The sequence below is a fragment of the Antechinus flavipes genome, chromosome 1, assembly GCF_016432865.1.
Source record: "Antechinus flavipes isolate AdamAnt ecotype Samford, QLD, Australia chromosome 1, AdamAnt_v2, whole genome shotgun sequence".
NCBI lineage: Eukaryota > Metazoa > Chordata > Mammalia > Dasyuromorphia > Dasyuridae > Antechinus > Antechinus flavipes.
The window spans coordinates 698,307,245-698,326,296 of NC_067398.1; the positions used below are offsets into that span (position 1 = coordinate 698,307,245).

Consider the following 19,052-nt stretch of genomic DNA (forward strand, 5'->3'; position numbering starts at 1 on the left):
ACCCCCAGGTGCGGAGGGTGAGGCCCGGCCTCGAAGTTACAAAGGACTGGGCAGGTTGGATCTCGTGAGCTGAGACCCCACCTCTCCCCCCCGGGAGGCAGCTGCTGTCCCTACACCCCTTTACGGAGGAGGGACCCGAGGCAGCCAGAGGAGGGTTAGCGACCGCGTGTCTGGGGCTCGGGCTGTCCTGAGCCCCCCGCCCCCCCAATAACTCCCCGGAGGCCCCGGGCGCATCTCCACCTCCACATCCTGCTCCTCCTCCAGCTCCTCCTGCTCCTTCTCCGGCTCCCGGCTCGTGGGCAGGCGGGGGGCCGGGCCGGGCTGGGCCTGCTGCCGCTCCTGCTGCCCCTGCTGGAACTTGGCAATGGCCTTGTGGTCCCGCTTCCGCTTGGCCCGCATCACCTGGCTGCCCGGGTCCCGGGTCGTGGTGTTGATCTCAAAGATGGTCTGCGGCAAGAAAGAGCAGAAATCCCTGACTGTGCCCGTGTGGGCTAGGGCGGGGCTGGCCTCCTCCAGGGAGGCCCCCATGACTGACTCCATCTGCAGCTCTGGCCTCCTCCCTATTTGTATCCCCTGGGCTGGACCAGGTGCCTGGCACACAGTAGGTGCTTAATCAATGCTGATTGATCAAAGAGATGCCTGGGGGTGCTGGGAGGGCTTGATGGGGGTCACCAAGCCAAGATGTGTCTAAGATGGGACTCGAACCCCATCTTCCTGACTCAGGCCAGCTCTCCAGGCGCGACACCGGCTGCCTGCAGTGACAAGAATCAGGAAAACATCCCTCCAGACAAAAAATAAAAGCGGACACCAAGGAATTTTCAAGACCAAGTTAGGCCCCCAAGAAGAGCTGGAAAAGCACGGCCTAGGAGACAGGACCTTGGAGTCCTAAGTGTGCCTTCGGACCCTCACAAGTTCTCTGTGCCTCAGTTTCCCCATCTCTAGCCCTGACGGTCTTTCCTAGCTCAAAGTCTGAAGGGTGGGGGCCTACAGGTGTGGAACACTGCAAACCCTGCTAGTCTCCGGTAATGTGTTTGTTGATTTGACTCAAGTGCCCTTAGTTTTAACGTGTTTGTCACTCCCGGTTTGGACGACCGTGACACTGGCTCAGAACAGAGCGGTGGGTCAGTGAGACAGGTTGGGTTCCTGGGACAGCGTCAGTGACGTCAGTCACCAAGTGCTTGATTATCCTGGACTCCGGCTTCTGGGACAAGGACTCGCCCTCTGACACGAACTGCCGGGAAAACTGGAAGAGGACGGCGGGAGCTGGGCCCCGGGCCGCACCGAGCACCGGGGGAGGCCAAAAAGGCCTCGTGAGATGTGACAGTGATGCTGTAAGCAAATCAGGACAAGGGACCTCTCCCTCTCAGATCTGGGGGGAGGGAGAACTTTGTGGCCGGAGAAGGACTGGAGGACACCAGGAAATGCAAAACGGGTAACTGAGCATATTCAACTAAAAAGGGTTTGTACAAACACCTCTCTTTGTGGCTTGCTGGGCAGGAGGGACACGCTCCTGAACGTCGGGCAAAGATCCCGAGCTGTGTGACCTTGGGCAGGTCATGGACCTCTCTGAACAACAAATAAGGGCTGGACCCCGGGGCCTCTGGGAGTCCATCCAGATGCAACCCAAGAGCTGCTGAGGCCGAAATGAAAAGGGATGAGAACAAGAGGGCTGAGAACTAGGGGGAGGGGCCGCGGGGCCGCAGAGCCGCTTCTGGGGTCCGCCTGCCACGTATGTCTGGCCCCGAGTTCTGCCTCTGAAGCCTCGGTATCCCTAGGCCCTCCCACTGGGCCCTCCCCCCAGACACCCCCAGACCCTCCCTCCAGGCCGGGCCGTCTCACTCACAGCCCGGGAGCGGTAGTTCTTGATGCTGTCCACGAGCTTCATCCTCTCCAACTCCTCGTCCTCAAACTGGGAGCCTGGAGGAAGAGCCCGTCAGAGGAGGCCACCCTGCCCAGCCCGGGGCTCCCCTCTCCCCCAGGGAACGGGACGGGCACTCACTGAAAAGGGGGTGCAGGCCCAGGAGGGTGGGGTCCAGGTCCTTGGCCCTCTTGATGGACTCTGGGGAAGGCCCCGGCCGAGAACGGCTGTACTGCTTGTGGGCGTTCTCGGCCACGCGCCGCAGGCTCTGGAGCTCCGAGGAGCCGTCGTGGTCCGTGAGCAGGCGGCATTCCTCGTCGTCCACCACGTTCCGAGGCACGCGGCCCAGCACGCCGTCCGGAGAGGCATCTGGGGGAATTCTGGGACTCAGGAGGCCCGTCCCCGCTCCGCCCCCGGGCTCCCCACCCCCAACTGCCAGAGCTGAAAGGGAGCCAGGAGGCCCCTGGATCCAAGCACTTCTTTACTAATAAGGAAACTGAGGCAGATGGGGGGAGTGATTTGCCCAAGGTCATTTACTAAGGGAGGACTGGAACCCAGGTCTTTGTGACTTCAATGCCAGCGGCCGATCCAGCTCTGCACTGATGGCACCAAAGACCCGAGTTCAAATCTTGCTCTAGATTTGCTGCTCTATGATACCTAAGTCACTCCCTTCTTTCTTTCCCAGTCCCATCCCGAGCTCCTTCTCCACTTTGGGGTCCCACCAGCCCCCAGACCCAGGCCCGGCTACCTGAGGGCTTCTCGTGGGGCCTGGCGAGGACGAGGGGGCGGCCCAAGAAGAGGTGAAGGTCAAAGACGTAGGGGACCTCATCCGGGGCCACCAGGGAATACGCGGTGCCGCTTCGGCCCGCGCGGGCCACACGCCCTGTGGAAGGAAAAGAGAGGGGCAGTCGTGACAGGGGCGCCTGAGCGAGCACTCGGGCCTGGCTGCTCCCGGGCTGCCCGGCCCTGGGCAAGTCGCCTCAGGCTCCCCATCGGTAAAAACGGTTTCTGCTCTGTCGGGCTCAGAGACCCGGCGGGGGATAACGGAGTCAGAGACGCGGCTTCTGGCAAAGTTAAGAGGGACGCGTGAATGAGAGCCTCAGCTGCTCTCAACGAGCCCCTTGGCTGTCCCAGCGATACCCCTAGCTCTCCCAACAGGCCTTGAGAATATAAAAGATCAGGACTGGGGGCCCTAGAACAGGGGGTGTCAGGGGGGCGTAGAGCACCCCCCTCCAGGGCAGGGCTGCCAGGCTGGCACTCACCCACTCGATGCAGGAAGAGCTTGCTCTTAGCAGGGAAGTTATAGTTGATCACGTTGTCCAGCAGCGGGATGTCCAGGCCCCGGGCGGCCACGTCGGTGACGATGAGGGCGGAGCACTTGCCGTGCACAAACTTGGCCAGGTTGATCTTGCGTGCCGTCTGGTCGAGGGCGCTGTAGATGTGGGTGCAGCACACACCCTGGGTGGTCAGCAGCTGAGGGAGGGCGAGAGAAAGAAGGCGGGGGGGGGGGGGGGGGGGGGGGGCTGGCTACGGAACAGGGACACAGCGACCCCCATTTCCCGCCCAAACCCCCTGGGAATCAACAATCCCTGTCACTAAATAGCCGCTGTGGACCAGGACTATGCTGGGAACACAAACACAACTGAGGCAGTCTCTGTCCTCAAGGGGCTCCGGATCCCCTGGGGTGGGAGGGGATGGGGAGGCGGAGGGCCCGGGGGTGGGGAGCACACGGTACAGGCAACAATCAGAAAGTGCATCATGCGACGGCTGTGTATGGGTGCGTGTGTGTGTGTGTGTGTGTGTGTGTATAAATGCATGTATGTTAAGAATACACACTAAATATGGGCGGTGCACATTAAACATTACACGTGGACATATGAAACCTACATGTGTATGGCAGTGGTGCTGTATGTGTGCATGTCCATGTGGGAAACACCCATAGAACTGACACATACCCTTGCACACAAGGAGACACATGTGACATGTGTGCACTCATGGGTTAACCACACGCACACTTCTGCCCCCATCTATCCAGGAGGTCAGCCCGACGTGCCCTGGGCCTGGGTGGGGTTTGGGGGGCTGTGCTGAGGAGGGGGCGCCTGCCCCCTGCTGGTGCTGCTGGGGAATGCCTCCCGTTGCCCAGGACTGAGCGGGAGGGGTCCCTCCGGGGCTCCGGCCCCTCACCTCTGTGAGATACTCCGCGTGGTGTTTTGTGGCCACGAAGACCACGGTCTGGTCCTGGGGCCGGACGACGTTGCGCAGGAGGTGGAGGAGCACGGCCGGCTTGTCGTCCTCACGGATGTGGAAGAAGGCCATCTAAGGGTGGGAAGGGAGCATGAGCGCCAAGGGGGACCCTCCCGGCCAAGTCACCCCCACTCCCCCGGGCTCTAGTGAAGGAGATAGGGGCCTGTGAGGGCCATCGGGGCCAGCCTCTCCTCAGCCTCTGGGAGCTGCCCAGGGCGCCGGCCAACACGTGGCACAGGCAGGACCTGAACTGGGTATTCCAGGCTCAAGTTCCTCATCCACCGGGGCAGGAGGATTCAAGCTCAAATGAGATAAGAGACATGCAAATAACATGTAAATTATCAAAGGCTTGATGTGCAAGGAGCCGTTCTTTCCTGCCTTGGCCCATACTGGGCCTCCACGGAGGCCCTTCTCTGTTCTTCCCTGCAGGTGCGTGGAGGGGGCCCAGGAGGGGCCTCCAAGAGAGGCATGAGAAGCGCTGGGCAGAGCCGAGGACCTCACTCACCTTCAACTGCTCGTTGAGTTTGGTGTCCACATCGAGACGGATCAGCACCGGCTCCGTGAGCCCTGGGGGAAAGCAGGGAGTGAAGATGGAGGTGGGGGGCTGGGGAGTGGGCAAGGAGGCCGTGAAGGACGGGGGTGGAGCGGGGGCTCAGTGCGTCACAGCACGCCACATCCTCGGGGAAATCCCCAGCTAGCCAGGAGCCCCCTTTCCCCACGTGATCCCATTTCCCCCCAAAGGAGGCTCACAACCAAGGGAGCCCAGGGAACGGATGGGGCGCTCACCGGCACGGGCAAACTCCACGAGGAGCTTCGGCAGCGTGGCCGAAAAGAGCACGGTTTGGTGGTCCTCGGGAAGGCGGCTGATGATTTCCTGCAGCTGCTCGGCAAAGCCCATTTCAAAGAGTCTGGAACAAGAGGGGCAGAGCAAATGAGGCGGCCGGCCTCTGGCCCTCAGCCAGATCCCAGGAGGGCTAGGCAACAGCAAGCATTTATTAAGCCCTCTCTCAGTGCGGGGAGGACACAGCCCCCTCCCCTCGGGGGCCAGCACACAGATCTAGGATTACGCAGGACGGTCACACACAGGGGAGCTTGCGAGGGGCACTTGGGGGTCAGTAAGGCTGCACCTGAGCTGTGCCTCGAAGGATGCTGGGGGTTCTAGGAGTAACTAGGTCCCTGACCAGCTCTCTTCAATCTCCTCCTCAGGAAAATGGAAAAGATCATCCCTGCCCTCTCTACCACAGGTGCAAAAGCTCCCTGCAAACCTGACAGGTACAGATAGGGGCCTGTCATGATGAGAGAGGGATAAGGCCGGGGTGAAGCGAGGGTGCCCTAATTCTCCCAACGCCCAGGCCCGCCTCACCTGTCCGCCTCATCAAAGACGGCGTATTGCACACTGTGCAGTTTCAGGTTCATCTCCACGGCCACGTGCATCAGGCGCCCAGGGGTGGCGATGATTCTGCAATGGGACAGCACCTCAGTCACCCCAGGCAGCACCTGCCCCTCCCTCTCCCTCTCCCTCTCCCAACCCCAAGGCTGTCTGGCAGGGAGGGGTCTGGAGACTTCCTTCTTGCTCTGCACACTCACATATCTGGGTTCTCATGCAGGGCTGCAAACTGGTCTTCCATCCTGTAGAGAAGAGAAATGAAAGCCTCCGTGTCACCCCAGGAAGAGTACACAGCAACAACCTTGACATGGGATCCTCTGGAGCCAAATATTCTGGGTGAAGAACTGGCTTTAGGGCTAGAGGATCTGGGTTCAAGGCCTGATTCTGATGCTTATTCCTCAAGTGTAAAATAACCCACACAGAGGCCTCTGGGGTAACTTCTGGTCCCATGATGCCCTTGAAACCTAAGCCTCGCCACCCCGAGGAGAGAAGCAGTCTAAAATAAGGACCCTGGATATGGAGAAAATGTAGCCCCAAAGGAATCCAGGCTACATCCATAAAGTTCAAGAAGGGATGAGATAAACCCCAAATGGGGAAACCCAAAGTCAGCAATCACACCAGCACTGAACATTCCACACTTAAACACACCTAAACCCACGACTGCCCCCAGCCTCCACATCCAGAGCTCAGCCTTTTCTCTGCACCCTACCCGGCTCCAGGCAGCAACCAAGCTGTCCTAGGCCGAGTGTGCCACCTGGTGGTCAGTCCCAAGAACTGTACGGCTTGCTATCTCTTCCCTGCCACCTTTCTTCCCTTTCCCAAGGACAGTTACATATTCTGTTTTTCTCTGACCCACAGCTCAGGAAATCCCTAAGCCCTGACACACACACACACACACACACACACACACACACACACACACACACACACACACACTCGCTCTCTCTCACATCACTTTCTCTGTTCTACGCTTTCTTCCAACACCTTCTGTCCGTTCTCTCTGTGCCGCCCAGTCCTGCCCTCATCTCATCTGCACACTAAAGCAGGGCTCTCAGGGGGGTGGGTAAGCTGCAGCAGCAGCAAGGATGCTGCGTGATAAGGAACGGAAACCCCCAAGTTTAACAGAAAGCCAACCATCCCCAAGAATGAGGGACGCCGACCACGAGAAGCCGGCAGGACAGGAGATCACGAAGAGCTCACTCCTGCTGTGCTTCTACAATGAGAGGCAGGGCCCGAGTCCTGCCTCTGCCACACACTGGCCGGGGCACCCTCGGGAGACGTCTTAACCGCTCCGTGCTTCAGCCAATTCTCTAAAACCAGAGGCAAGAGTATGAAACGGTGGAAAGAGCGCCGGGTTTGGTGCTCTAGGACCTGGGCTCTGCCATCTATGTGGCTCTCAGTTTCCTCGTCTGTGAAACAAAGGGGGCAGAGGACAGAATCTCGAAAACCTCGCAAGTTTAAATCTAGGATCTAACTTAGGAGGGAGTTTCTGCCCTGGGAACTCTCCACAACAAGAAAATCTCAGGGCCAGACAAGACCCCACAGAATGAGAATCAGAGGAACAGCAGAAACCTGTAGCAGAGAGAGGGAGCGAAGAAACAGGAGAACGCACACACAATGATGACAACAGTCTCTATGCTTTTTTAAAAACAGGCCGGAGGTGACTGTACTCGGTTAATTACAACGCCCAATCTTGGAGGAAACGCGGTTCCCCTCTCAGGAGAGTGGGGGAGAGGACGTGGCATCCGGGACGTGGCCCTGGGAGACGCGGCCCCTTCTCGGGGCTGGCTCTGCCGACCTTTATTCTGAGAGTCCAATGGTGGGAGGGTAGGCAGGGGAGGCGAGTCAGGAATGACTGACACACCAAGCCAAAGACATCGCTAGGCCATTAAACCCCAACACAGCAACCCCTGGGGATGGCAGAACGGGCCACGGTCCGTGAGGACTCATTATCATGACAACAAATTGGGAGGGAACAAGAAACTACAGAGAAAAATGGGAAAGACTTGGATGCAGTGCTGGAAAGGGAGCCCAGAGCCAGAACCACAGCATCCACACTGAGTCCCACTGGGGAGCGCGGCAGCGCGGCCTTCTGGGTGCAATGTCACACTACGTCAGGAGTCAGAACCAGGTTTAAATCCCCGCGCAGACCCATCAGCGGTATGACTGGGACCAAGAACTCTGCCAGAGCGCAGCGTCTCCTAAAAACCGGAGGTAACAATCCCCGGCTTGCTAAATCTCGCTGTAGTCTTGTGGGACCCAACCCAGTATCTGCAAAAGGCTTTGTCACCTTTCAAGAGCTACAGAATCACTTATCATTATTATTTCAAAATGACAACAGAAGTTATAGAAGAGAGTCTAGAAAAACACAAAAGAAAACCAAATGGGACAGGAGTCTAACCTGATTCTCCCCAGAGTCAGGAAGCTGGGGTTCAAATCCCACCAGAGCGGGGCTGCACACTCGGGGCCCCCTCTTCCTTACAACAGGGGGGCAGGCTCAGATGAGGTCTACACTTTCGAGGATTGCCCCGCTCTGTGCACCCGTCAGCACTACAGCAGCAGGCACAGTGAGCTCTGGTCCCCTCTGCAGCCCCAGGGGCCGGGGGCGAGGGATCACTGCCCTTGCCCCCAAGGTTACTGGTTGGCGGTTACCGGTGGCGGCCCTGGCCCAGGTGGGACATACGCTGTGTGGGTGGAGGTGGAAGGCAGGGAGTGAGGAGAGCCTGTGTTAACCTTCAGAAGATACCATCTCCGAGGCAATCCACCAGAACCAGAATTCAGGGCTGATAGAGCCCCGAGGAGCAGGCCAACTGATGCTCTTGGAGCCAGAAAAGGAACGGGGACAGAGAAGGCAGGAGTGACAGCCTTGGAACTAAAAGCTCCCCAAATGCGCAAAGCACCATTACTGAGATATTCTGAGTGGGGGCTTTGGGCTCAGGGGGGACGGCCTGAGGGGACCAGAAGGACGCGAGGCTCCAAAGCGTGGGAAGGCACAGGAGGAAGAAAGAAGCCTGGGGACAGGACAGCAGACTTGGGCTCTGCCACTTATTGCAGAACAATGGGATCTCTAGGTCCTGGCTAACCATGAGAACGTGGCTCCCGGATCTGTCAGAATAGGGATCCTGCCCCTGGCTGCCTCACAAATGTACTCTGAGGATCGGGGGGAGATCATGGATGTGAAAATCCACACCACACCCTGTCTGTTAACATGTGGCCCGAGGCCCAGAGTGGGGGGCGCTCCCCCTTGGGTCACACAGCCAGTTCCAAGGCAGAGACGGTGTTTGAACCCTGACTCTCCAGACTAAATCCTGACCGCCAAGGCACAAGGCTGCTACAGAACAGAAGGCCCCACAGGAGGGGGGGAGGGGGAGGTCTATGGGGGATGGATGCTGCCCGGGTCAGTCTCTCTGAGGGGCCGCTGGACTCTGCCGAGTTGGGACTCCTGACAAAGGCGGGGACAGTGTCGCAAGGTAGGTTTGTATTGGAAAATGGAAGGAGGTGAGCCAACAAAGGATGGCAAAGACATACTGGCAAAGGAAAACGCCATGAGGGAAGAAGCTCTTACTTGTCTCCCCCGAGGATCAGGGCTGTCTTCAGGCCAGTGAACTTGCCCAGCTGTGGAGCAAAGGAGACAAAATGAGGTCAGAGAGCTGAGAAGGAAAGTGCAGCCTGCCCTCAGGGGTCGATCCCAGGGGAGACTCATTGCCCTGGGCCACAAGGCCTTAACCAAGGTCCTGAATTTCTTTTTTTTCATGGAGATAACTGTGCCTCACCATATGGATGGTGCTCGCTTTAGGTAAACTCACATTACACAAATTCAGCTTTATGTAAAGAATTCTGAAAGAAACCTGCCCTCTACAAAAACCCTGTTAACTGCTGTACGAGACTGTGCTCCTGCCCCTCAACCTGGGGCTCCACAGCCTCTCCCAATCGCCCCTCAAAACCCCTCCAAGTGAAAGCAGCAGAACAGCCCATGGGGAGACCCCGCCTCTGCTGCTGGCAGGCCAGGGCTTGGCCCGAGCCCCAGAGCCAAGAGAGGAGACCTTCGCCTCGCCCTGTCCCCCTGTCCAGTACCCCTCCTCTCTGCCTCGCTGCTCCCTTGTGCCTCCCCACTCATGTTCTTCCTCTCTGTTCAGGCAAGTCCCCACATGGTTGGCCCTGGCTCGGCCTTTCTCTTCCTGCTCTCCCTCTTCTGCTGTTTTCCAGGGTCCTTCTCTGCCTTTCTCTTTCCCTCAGAGTTTATACTCCTCCTTGCCTCTCTCCCTCCCCCCACATTTACAGGCAAATTTCATTACCCAGAAACCTCCTTTCCCCTGAGGTCTGCAGAACAGTACACTTCCTTAAAGCAAGAATGGCCTCTAACTGGCTTCCTTTCTAGTCTCACAGATCTTTTATGCATTTAAAACCATGATTCGGAGCAGGATCCACAGGCCCAAAGGTCCAGGCCACACAAAAGGTGGAGTGCCCACCCCCCACCCCACCCGTCCAGCCCCCCGCTCACCTCCTTGGTGAACTTCATGGTCTGCAGAGCCAGCTCTCGGGTGGGCGAGAGGATGAGGGCCCGGGCACCTGTCTGGGCACTGTGGGCCTTGAGTTTCTCAAACATGGGGATGAGGAAACAGGCTGTCTTTCCACTACCCGTTCGGGCCATGGCCACTACATCTTTGCCGTCCAGAATCACCGGGATGGTCTGTGGAAGGGAATGCTCGGGATCAGAAGCAAAGAGATGCCACTTTGGTTCTCATTACTTTCTTCCCCCTCGGGTCAACCCTGGAGTGAGGCTGAAGGAGGGGTGAGACAGATGCAATGGGAAAAATTGGGGGGCTACAGCTGCTGAGGTCCCCTCCTCCTCTCCAGTCCATGAGCTCTGCGGTGGACCTGTCACCCCAGCTTTTATTTCTGGATCTCTAGGGACACACACATTCTCTGGCTGGATCCTCAACAACCCTGAGGGAGAGGGATGCTGGGCTTACGCCCATTTTATAGATGAGATAATAGACCTTTTCCCCCAGATCTCTCACAGGCCACTTGGGAAGAAAGCACTGGGTAAACCTATGCTCCACACTCCCTAGGCACTGTGATGTAACACAGGGGGCAGAGGAGGCCCTCAGGAATCCTGGGTTCACATGCCGCCTCTGCTACAAGCGGCACAGAAAAATGGGCAGTATCTGGGGCATCTCTGCACATGACAAATTTCAGTGCAGGTACTGGGAGGCCTTGACAGAAGGGAGCCCCCGATATTAAAAGCCACAGGCTCAAATGAGGGGAAAACTGCAAATGGGAACTGTCTGTTTTTACACTGCTTGGTTCCAAGGAGGGGGCTGCCAGATGGGGCTTCGGGTGGCACTGGGCAGTCCCGATGGGGGAACAGGAGCCGACAGAGGCCTTGTGGGGCAGGCCCAGGGTGGCCAACTCTCCCCAACAGAGGCTGCTTGTGGCCGGGAATCCTGGTACAGTGGACAGAGAGCCGGCCTCAGAGTCGGGAAGGGCTGGATTCAAGTCACACCTGACACCTGCCGTCTGCATGACCCTGGACTGGCTGGAGTGCCAGGCAATGCTTTAATGGGAAGGCTCAGACCCGGTGCTGATCTGTAGAGGGCAGGGAAGGCTTCAGGGGAAATCTCTCCCTTAGCAATAAGAACACAAATCTGGAGAGCCCAGAGCGCCAGGCTCTAGTCCCGACTGTGCTACTGACCTGGACACTGGGCAAGGCTGGCCTTGGTTTCCCCACTGGTAAAAATGGCAGCCTCTTCCAAAGGGCCGTTCTCAGGACAAGATGGGAAAAGGGCAGACGCGAAAGGCTTAACGCCAACAAAAAGGGGATGCCAACGGGATCGGCTGCTTAAAAGGGAGGCACCGAGTGCCAGAAGATAGGGCTGGCTGGCCACGAAATCGGGCGGCCCGGGGCTCCGGTCCTCCCCGTGCTGGCCCCTCCCTACCCCTGCCCATTTAGAGGGAACCGAACCCAAAGAATCCCTCGTTTCCTTCAAAAACCGGAGACAATGAGCTGGCCTGGTGGGGCAGGACACAGCGAGCAGGGGTTGCTTACCTTCCTCTGGATGGGTGTGGGCACCTTGTAGCCCTTCTTCATGATGCCCTTGAAGACAGGGTAGCTCAAGCCTGGGGGAGACATCAACGCTCATCAGACCCCAGGAATCCCACCTCTCGGAGCCCCCCCAGCGGAGCACGGTCCGAGCCAGCTACTGGTGTGTGCCGGGCCATGTACCAGCCTGCGGCCCGGGAGCTAGAGCGCAGAGAGCAGACTGAGGCCGTGCCGACGAGGCACACTGACCGGGCTGCTTCCCACAGCGCTCAATCGCTCAGGGCCCGTGCCGGGGGCACTGAGGAAACCGCAGCACCGGCGCCTGTATGATGTGCGCACACATACACACACGTATGATACGCTCCCACCCACCCAAGCTCCCACACTCACGGCCGCGGTCGGTGTCGTACGGACACACGCCCTCACGCTCCCACACTCACGGCCGCGGTCGGTGTCGTGCGGACACACGCCCTCACGCTCCCACACACGCTCCCACACACGCCCTCACGCTCCCACACTCACGGCCGCGGTCGGTGTCGTACGGACACACGCCCTCACGCTCCCACACACGCTCCCACACACGCCCTCACGCTCCCACACTCACGGCCGCGGTCGGTGTCGTACGGACACACGCCCTCACGCTCCCACACACGCTCACGCCACCTTTTCCAGTCTCCACCTGCGTGCTGCTCTTCTCCTGTTCAGCCCTCCCAGTTCAGGGCCCAGATGAGCTCCTGCGTCCCCCGAAGTCCTCCCTCATCCCTGACCCCCAGGGGCCTCTCCCTTTCCACTCTGCTGGTCCCGATGGTGGCCCATGTAGGTCCTGCCGACTCAACTAGAGGGCGAGCTCCTGGACAGCAGCTCACTGTCTTCCTGGGTGCGGCACAGGCACCCCCCCGCCCGCCGGTTTCCCTGCTGAACGCCCGGGTCCCCAGGCCCGCTGCTCACAAGCCTCCAGGGGCCCGCAGATTTGAGCTCCGGCTTTGGGCTCTGGGGCTCCACCACAAACTCACCCATGGACTGGAAGCCTCCAGATTTTTTCTTCTTCTTGTTTTGGGCACGAATCATTTCCTGGGTGTCAGGCTCAACATCTGAGGCTGCCTCCAAAGCAGGGAAGGCAGGCAGGACTTACTGGGACCCATCTGTCACAGAGAGGAAGAGGGAGGCTCACCACGGGATCACTCAGATGCCCCATGGACATCACAGAGGGGGCAGAGCTCTGGCCAGCAGGAGGGGGGGAGGGGAAGGCTGGGGGAGAACCACGCGTGGACAGTAAGTGGTTGCTAGCTTTTCAAGCTGACTTTAGGTTCTTGGAAGGCACCAACTGGACCCATCCCTGCAGAGGAGCAGTAGCCACAAGGCATGGGAAAGGACTCCTGCTTTGGAGTCAAAAGACCCGAGTTCAGGTCCCAGCTCTGCTACTATTCAGCCCCTTGTATAGTCATGGGCAAGCCCCTTAATTATTCCTGACATCTTTCAGAGAGGCTGGAAGAATAGAAAGGCAAGCAACTGGTATTTGTGGTTCACAAAACCACGATGGTTATTAATTCATTTCATTCTCACTACAACCCTGAAAAGTAGATCCTATTGTTATCCCCATTTTACAGATAAGGAAACTGAGGCATATGGGAGGTAAAAGTGACTCGCCCAGTCACAAGGCTAGTAAGCACGAGGTCCCATGAGAAGTCCAGTCTTCCTGGCTTCTGGTCCAAGACTCTCTCCATGTGAGACAAAATGAGTAAACCTTAAAATGCCAGGCAAAGCCTCGCCCGGAAGGCAGGAGTGGAAATACTCTGTAAAGCCCTGAGTGGTATGTGCACGCCACCCTGGGAGCAAGTGCTGCCTCGGACGGTTAGTAAGCACCTATTAAGCACCTGCTATTTGCCAGGCACTCAGGTAAGGGCTGAGGACACAAGAGGCAAAAGGCGGTCCCGCTCTCTAGGGGACAGCATGCAAGCCAGGGTCCCCTGATCGAAGATGATCCCGGAGGGGCCAGAGCCATCAAAGGGAGGAGATTTTAAGTGGGATCTGAAGGAAGCCAGGGAGACTCGGGAAGAGGCCCGACCTCTCCGAGCTCTAGACGCTGTCTCCCGTTGCAAGTTGCAGAGAAGGAGGCGGCCCGCACTGGCACAAGTTGTTTTCTCCCCGGGGAAGTCGCCATCCTATCAATGAGACCACAAATCCAGGCCCTTCCCCCACAAACGAGCGGGTGTAACGATCCGGCTCTCAGCCGCGGACCGGGTACTAGCCCACGGAGAGGGTTCCGGCCCGTGAAACAGGTCCCGGCCCGCGGAACGGATCCTGCCTAGCAGCAGCCCTGACCCTGCTTCCGTCTGGCAGCAGATGACGCTGGTCACTCCCCGTCCCCCACACGCCCCCGCGCAAGTCCCCGCGTATCCGAGCGGCTACTCCTGATTGGGTGGGGAGACAATGACCCCGCCTCGTCACTGGGAAGCAGCCAATGAGGCTCCAGATAGGAAACGCCAAGGTCCGGGGTTGCCTCACCGCCGGTCCGGCGCACTGGGGTCCCGGCGCGCCACGCGGCCCGTTCACTCCCGGGCCGGGGCAGGTCCCCAGGTCCCCCCCCTTCCCGTTACGCTCCCGCCGCCCTCCCCCCCCTCCAGCTTCCCACTTCCCGCCGCCCTCCTCCCCGAGCTTCCCTCCTCCCCGGGCTTCCCACCTCCCGGGCTTCCACGTTTCCACCGCTTTCGGGCTGGATCTCGAAGTCGCCGTCTCCCATGTCACCAGCAAAGGCTCGGCGGAGATCGTGCTCACGTGGGCGCCGCGAACCCTTGGGTTTGACCGTGCTCATGACTGATGTGGGCCGGGAGCGAGCGCGCAGATGCCGCCCCAAGAAGACTCGGTCGCCGTGCTCGGCCAGGCGTTCGCCGCGCCCGACCAGTCGTTCGCCGCGCCCGACCAGTCATTCGCCGCCGCCGCCGCAGCCGTGCACGCCGAAGCCTTCCACCACGGCCTGTACCAAGAGGCGGAGGAAGCGGGTGAAGCGGTGTCGGCGGAGGCGGCGCAGCCGACGGCACCGCACCCCTCCCGTTGGCTCCACCCGCCGAAGGGGCGGGGCTTCGAGCATGGTCCCCTGGGGGGAGGCGTCTGGGGCGGTCCTGCTCGCCTTCTGTCCCCGGCTCCGATCTGGGCGGGCCGAGGGGAGGGTGGGCTGGGCCCTGGTCTCCCCCGACCTCCTCGAGAGAATGGTCGAGTCCTCGGCGCAATTCGCTACTAGGGTGGCGGAGGCTGTTTGGAGCGCTCTCCGTGGCCAGTGTCATTGGGCGTCCGGGGACCGCCAGGCCACCCGGTTCCTGCTCCCCTCAGGTAAGCTCCCCAGCGGGGGTCGGAGCCGGAGAGCGGATCCCGAGCCCCGGACTGCGGTGGCTGCTCGCGGTCACTGCCTGGGGCTCCGCTGTGCATGGCCCTTGCTAAGAGAACACGCTAAGGGGGAAGGGCCAGGGGAAGACGGGGTGCTGGGGTGTGGGCGAACCCTGCGGCAGAAACTTGCAGACGTCCCCCGAGAAGATTTAGACTGAAGGGTTGTTTGTGGGGAGGGGGTCTTGAGCTATATTTTATACATTCATCACAATCCCCTCCTCCACGCCCACCGCCCTGCTCCATGCATTACCAAAGTGGGATCTCCGAGCAGCGCTCGGTCCCCATCAAGTGGTCGGTGCCGGGCCCCGCTTCTCCCGCTCTTCCAGGAGTGTTTCTTTGTTTCCTTGTTTGTTAGTATGTAGCAACAGGCCTTGCCTGTGTGCCTCTGGCTGGGGAGCTGGCACAAAGGCTTGAAGCCCCAGCAGCGCCAGGGAGGCTTAGAGGGTATTTATTAGATCCCATTTGGCACGGGTTACAGGGAAGGGCATGGACCCAAGTGTCAGATCCCCGCTGGGGTTCTTGTGATTTCAGAAGGCACATCATGAAGACCTCCGTCGAGCTTGCCATCAATGGGATTCAGGCCCTCCAGCTGCAACATAAAGGCCGAAGTGGCTACCGAGTCAAATCCAGCACATCGTTCGTGGATGAGACTTTGTTTGGCAAGCCTTCGGGGGCTCGGCCAACCCCAACGAAGTTTGACCCTCCTTGGGCATTGCGGGCCAAATCTGGGAAGCTTGTGCCATTAACCCCTAATTCTGAGGGGGCCAAATGGAACCTGAAATCGGACCCCTCCAAAAGCAGCAGCAGTACCCCTCCCCATACTCCCAGGAAGAAAAATAAATACAGGTAATAGCAAGATTGGGAACAGGCAGAGTCTCAAAAAATGTCCAACAGGAAAGGGGGGGAGCTTAGAGGCCATGGAGTCCATCCCTTTCATTTTGTTGAGAGAGAAAGCAGAGGGTCAGAAAGGGTCACAGAACTACTTTGATAGTTGAATCAAATCAACAAACATTTAAAATGTGCCAACTATGTGGTACAGTGGGTGGAGTGCCAGACTTGGGGCTAGGAAAACCTGAGTTCAAATCCAGCTTCAGACACTTACTTGTAGGACCTTGTGCAAGTCATCTTACTCCGTTTGCCTCGGTTTCCTCCTCTCTAAAATGACCTGGAGAAGGAAATGATACACCACTCCAGTGTCTCTGCCAAGATCCCAAATTGGGGGAGATATAATTAAGCAACACAAATATGCCCGGTTATTGTGCTAAGTTCTGGGGATACTAAGAAAGGCAAAGGCAGTGCATGTCCTCCAAGAACTCAATCTCATGGGGAACACAGCATGCAAACAGCTAAACACAGCACATGCTTCCTACATGCCCCTTGGCTTAGATTGTGTGAGGTATAGTTCCAGGAGACCTAATTAGGACTTGTCCAAAATCTAGAACTGTCCCAAAATAGGTGGGAATTATCTCTCTCAAACAAGAGAGAGCCAGGAGAAATTGGACCTAAGCCCACAAGAAAGGCAGGATCAGGAAAGGCTTCTGGTAATGAGTGAGGCAGAGAGAAAAAAGGAGAGCATTCCTGGCAAGGGGGACAGTTAGTGCCAAGGCCCAGAGTCGAATCTTGGGCAGGGAATAGCCCGGAGGCCACTAGCACTGGGTCAGGGAGGATGGGAAAGGTAGGAAGGGGCCACGATCTAAACGCCAAAAATAGGATTTTCTGTTTGCTCCTTGAGTCCAGAGGGAGTCCCTTAAGTTAATTGCATACAGGAGGTGGATTATCCTGTTAGAACTGTGGAACGTCTAGACTTGGATCTTTGCTTCTTGTGCATCAAATGGGAGAAATATGGGAAACATTTGCCTTCAGAGCTTGCTGATTCACAGACCGGGGCTAACTGAGGGTTCTCTGATGATGAGCTTCCAGGCTCCATTCTTGCCACAGTTGATATTTTTATCATTGATATAGATTAAAAGATCTGAGGCAGCTAGGTAGTGCACCAGAACCCAGGGCCTAGAGTCAGGAAGCTGAGTTCAAATCTAGCCTCAGGCACATGTGACCTTGGGCAAGTCCTTGAATCTGTCTGCCTCAGTTTCCTCATCTGTAAGACAGGAATAATGCTGATCTCTCCAGGTTGTTAAGGCCCAAGTGAAATCATTTTTGTAAATTGCTTAACACAGGGCCTGGCACTTAGGTAGGTGCTTTATAAGGACTGGCCATAATCATTATTATCATCGTTATCTTAATGTGAAACTCTTATCAAGGCTGATTTTTGAGAGACACATGGAGGGCACATCTGGAGGAATGATGGTGACTTTAAATTCTGGAGGGTTGTCATGTGGAGGAAGGAATTCTCCCATTTTCTCTTATCTAGAGCTTGTTTACATAAAGTTCTGTATGTGGTCTCTCTCTCCATTAGACTAGGAGCTTCTTGAAGGCAGAGCTTAGCCTGGTGCCTGGTATACAGCAGATGCTTAATACATGCCCCTCTGCTTAGATTGGGTGGTGTATGGTTCCAGGAGACATAATTAAGTCTTATTCAGTGTAAGGAAGAATTGTCCAAAATATCTAGAACTCTGTAGTAGCAGGTGGGGTTCTCACCCAGCTGCCCCCGTCCTAGCAGAATGCCAGCTGAGCCTGGATCCCCATCTAACAGATACAGAAGGGGAAATAAAAATCCCTAAGGCTTTAGATTCGGGAAGGGGGACCTGAGACACTGTGTGATGCTGGACAAGTCACTTAACCCCGACTGCTTCAAAAAGACTTGAAGCTCTTGGCACCCATTGTCTTATTTGGTCCTTAGCACAGTGCCGGGCACATAGTCTGTGCTCAGTATGTGGTAGGGCTTATATTCATCTCCATTTTACAGATGAGGTCACTGAGGCTTATGTTGAGTAATGTGCCCATGAATTTCAGAGGTGAGATGGGAGCTCCTGATTCCAGGGGTAGCCACACTGCCTCCCTCTCCCCACAGAATGGGACCTTTCTGGTGATTCAGGGGCCATTTACAACATACCACAGGGCCATGGAAAAGTTTCTGGCTCTGGAGTCTGAGGAGCTATATTTGCATCTTGTGTCTGATGTGTCCCTTGTGAACCTCAGTTTCCCCATCTGTAAAATGAGGTGACCTCTGGGGTCCTTTCCAGCCGCAGAGCCGTGGTTCTTGGACTCAGGAGAAGCCGGGTTGCCCAGCTGGATACAGACCTCATTCCTAGGAGCCGCTCCCCCCACTGACTCACTGTTCATTTTCCATCCTTTTTGTTCCAGGCTTATCCGTCACACACCATCCTATTGTGATGAGACTCTCTTTAGCTCCCGACAGGAGGAACCCACCTGGGAGGCACCGTGGATGAAGAAGGAGGATGCTGCAAAGCTCCAGCCCCTTCTCTGGAGCCCCCCATCAGCACCCTGGGCCAATCGCTCTCCCCAACCCAAGGAGACCCCCCTGCGGGTCATTCACCCAGAGCCAAAGACCAGGAACAAGCCAGACATTTGGCAGAGGCTCTCGGATGGCCTGGATTCCCCAGGCTCCCTCAAGAGGGGGCACTCCCAGTCACTCACCCATCTGAATGCCTCCCCTGGCGGGCACTCCCCTGGCACCAGTCCCCCCCATCGGAGGGGGCAGCAGCAGGCTTGGACTCAGGCAGCTACGGGGACCTTCCAGAGACCATTGGTGACCCCCAGGGCTCGCGCCACCAGCCTCTCAGAACCAGCCACTCCCCGGAAGCGTGTGGCCACTCCCAAGCCAAAGCCACCCTGGAAGTGACTTGTGAACTTGCCTCCTTGTCATCCCTGAGAGCACAGATGGGGACAGAGGCATGGATTCGTGCAGAAAGGAAACCCCGGTGAGAGGGGAAGGAGCCTGACCCATTCCCATGCATCTGTTCCGTCTGCCCTGGGAGGGTCGGTGCAGAGATCCCGCCTTTGGGACAGATGGGCCTGTTCCTTCGGCCTTGTTCCTCCGTCCCTAGCCGGCCGGGGTCATCATGCAACCCAATAAACTCTACTGTTGCCAACCCATAGAGATGTCTTCTCTCTCGAGGTGTCCCAGGTCAGCCTCTTCAGGGGCACTGAGGCATTCGTGTCCACGTGGGGCCGTTAAGTCCTTGGAGAGAAGGTTTCTCCTACACCCTGGGTGTCCCTGC

The 19,052-nt window shown here is 57.7% G+C and overlaps 2 protein-coding genes across 2 annotated transcripts in view; one reads left to right on the forward strand and one right to left on the reverse strand.

The window, feature by feature from the left end:
• DDX54 (DEAD-box helicase 54) overlaps nt 1-14,617 on the reverse strand; it is a 20,097-nt gene extending 5,480 nt beyond the window's left edge. The window contains 16 exon segments of the mRNA XM_051972831.1: nt 241-447; nt 1,844-1,917; nt 2,000-2,227; nt 2,607-2,741; nt 3,121-3,331; nt 4,043-4,174; nt 4,608-4,669; nt 4,889-5,010; nt 5,466-5,561; nt 5,690-5,731; nt 9,055-9,104; nt 9,991-10,179; nt 11,539-11,609; nt 12,546-12,659; nt 12,662-12,674; nt 14,213-14,617. Coding sequence (XP_051828791.1) covers nt 241-447; nt 1,844-1,917; nt 2,000-2,227; nt 2,607-2,741; nt 3,121-3,331; nt 4,043-4,174; nt 4,608-4,669; nt 4,889-5,010; nt 5,466-5,561; nt 5,690-5,731; nt 9,055-9,104; nt 9,991-10,179; nt 11,539-11,609; nt 12,546-12,659; nt 12,662-12,674; nt 14,213-14,344 — 1,878 coding nt within the window. The 5' untranslated portion in view covers nt 14,345-14,617.
• Nucleotides 14,618-14,707: 90 nt separating this feature from the next.
• On the forward strand, nt 14,708-18,927 carry RITA1 (RBPJ interacting and tubulin associated 1). Its single transcript, XM_051972845.1, has 3 exons — nt 14,708-14,859; nt 15,445-15,759; nt 18,175-18,927. The coding sequence occupies exons 2-3, from the start codon at nt 15,455-15,457 to the stop codon at nt 18,671-18,673; spliced, it is 804 nt and encodes a 267-aa protein (XP_051828805.1). The 5' UTR covers nt 14,708-14,859; nt 15,445-15,454; the 3' UTR covers nt 18,674-18,927.
• Nucleotides 18,928-19,052: the final 125 nt, after the last annotated feature.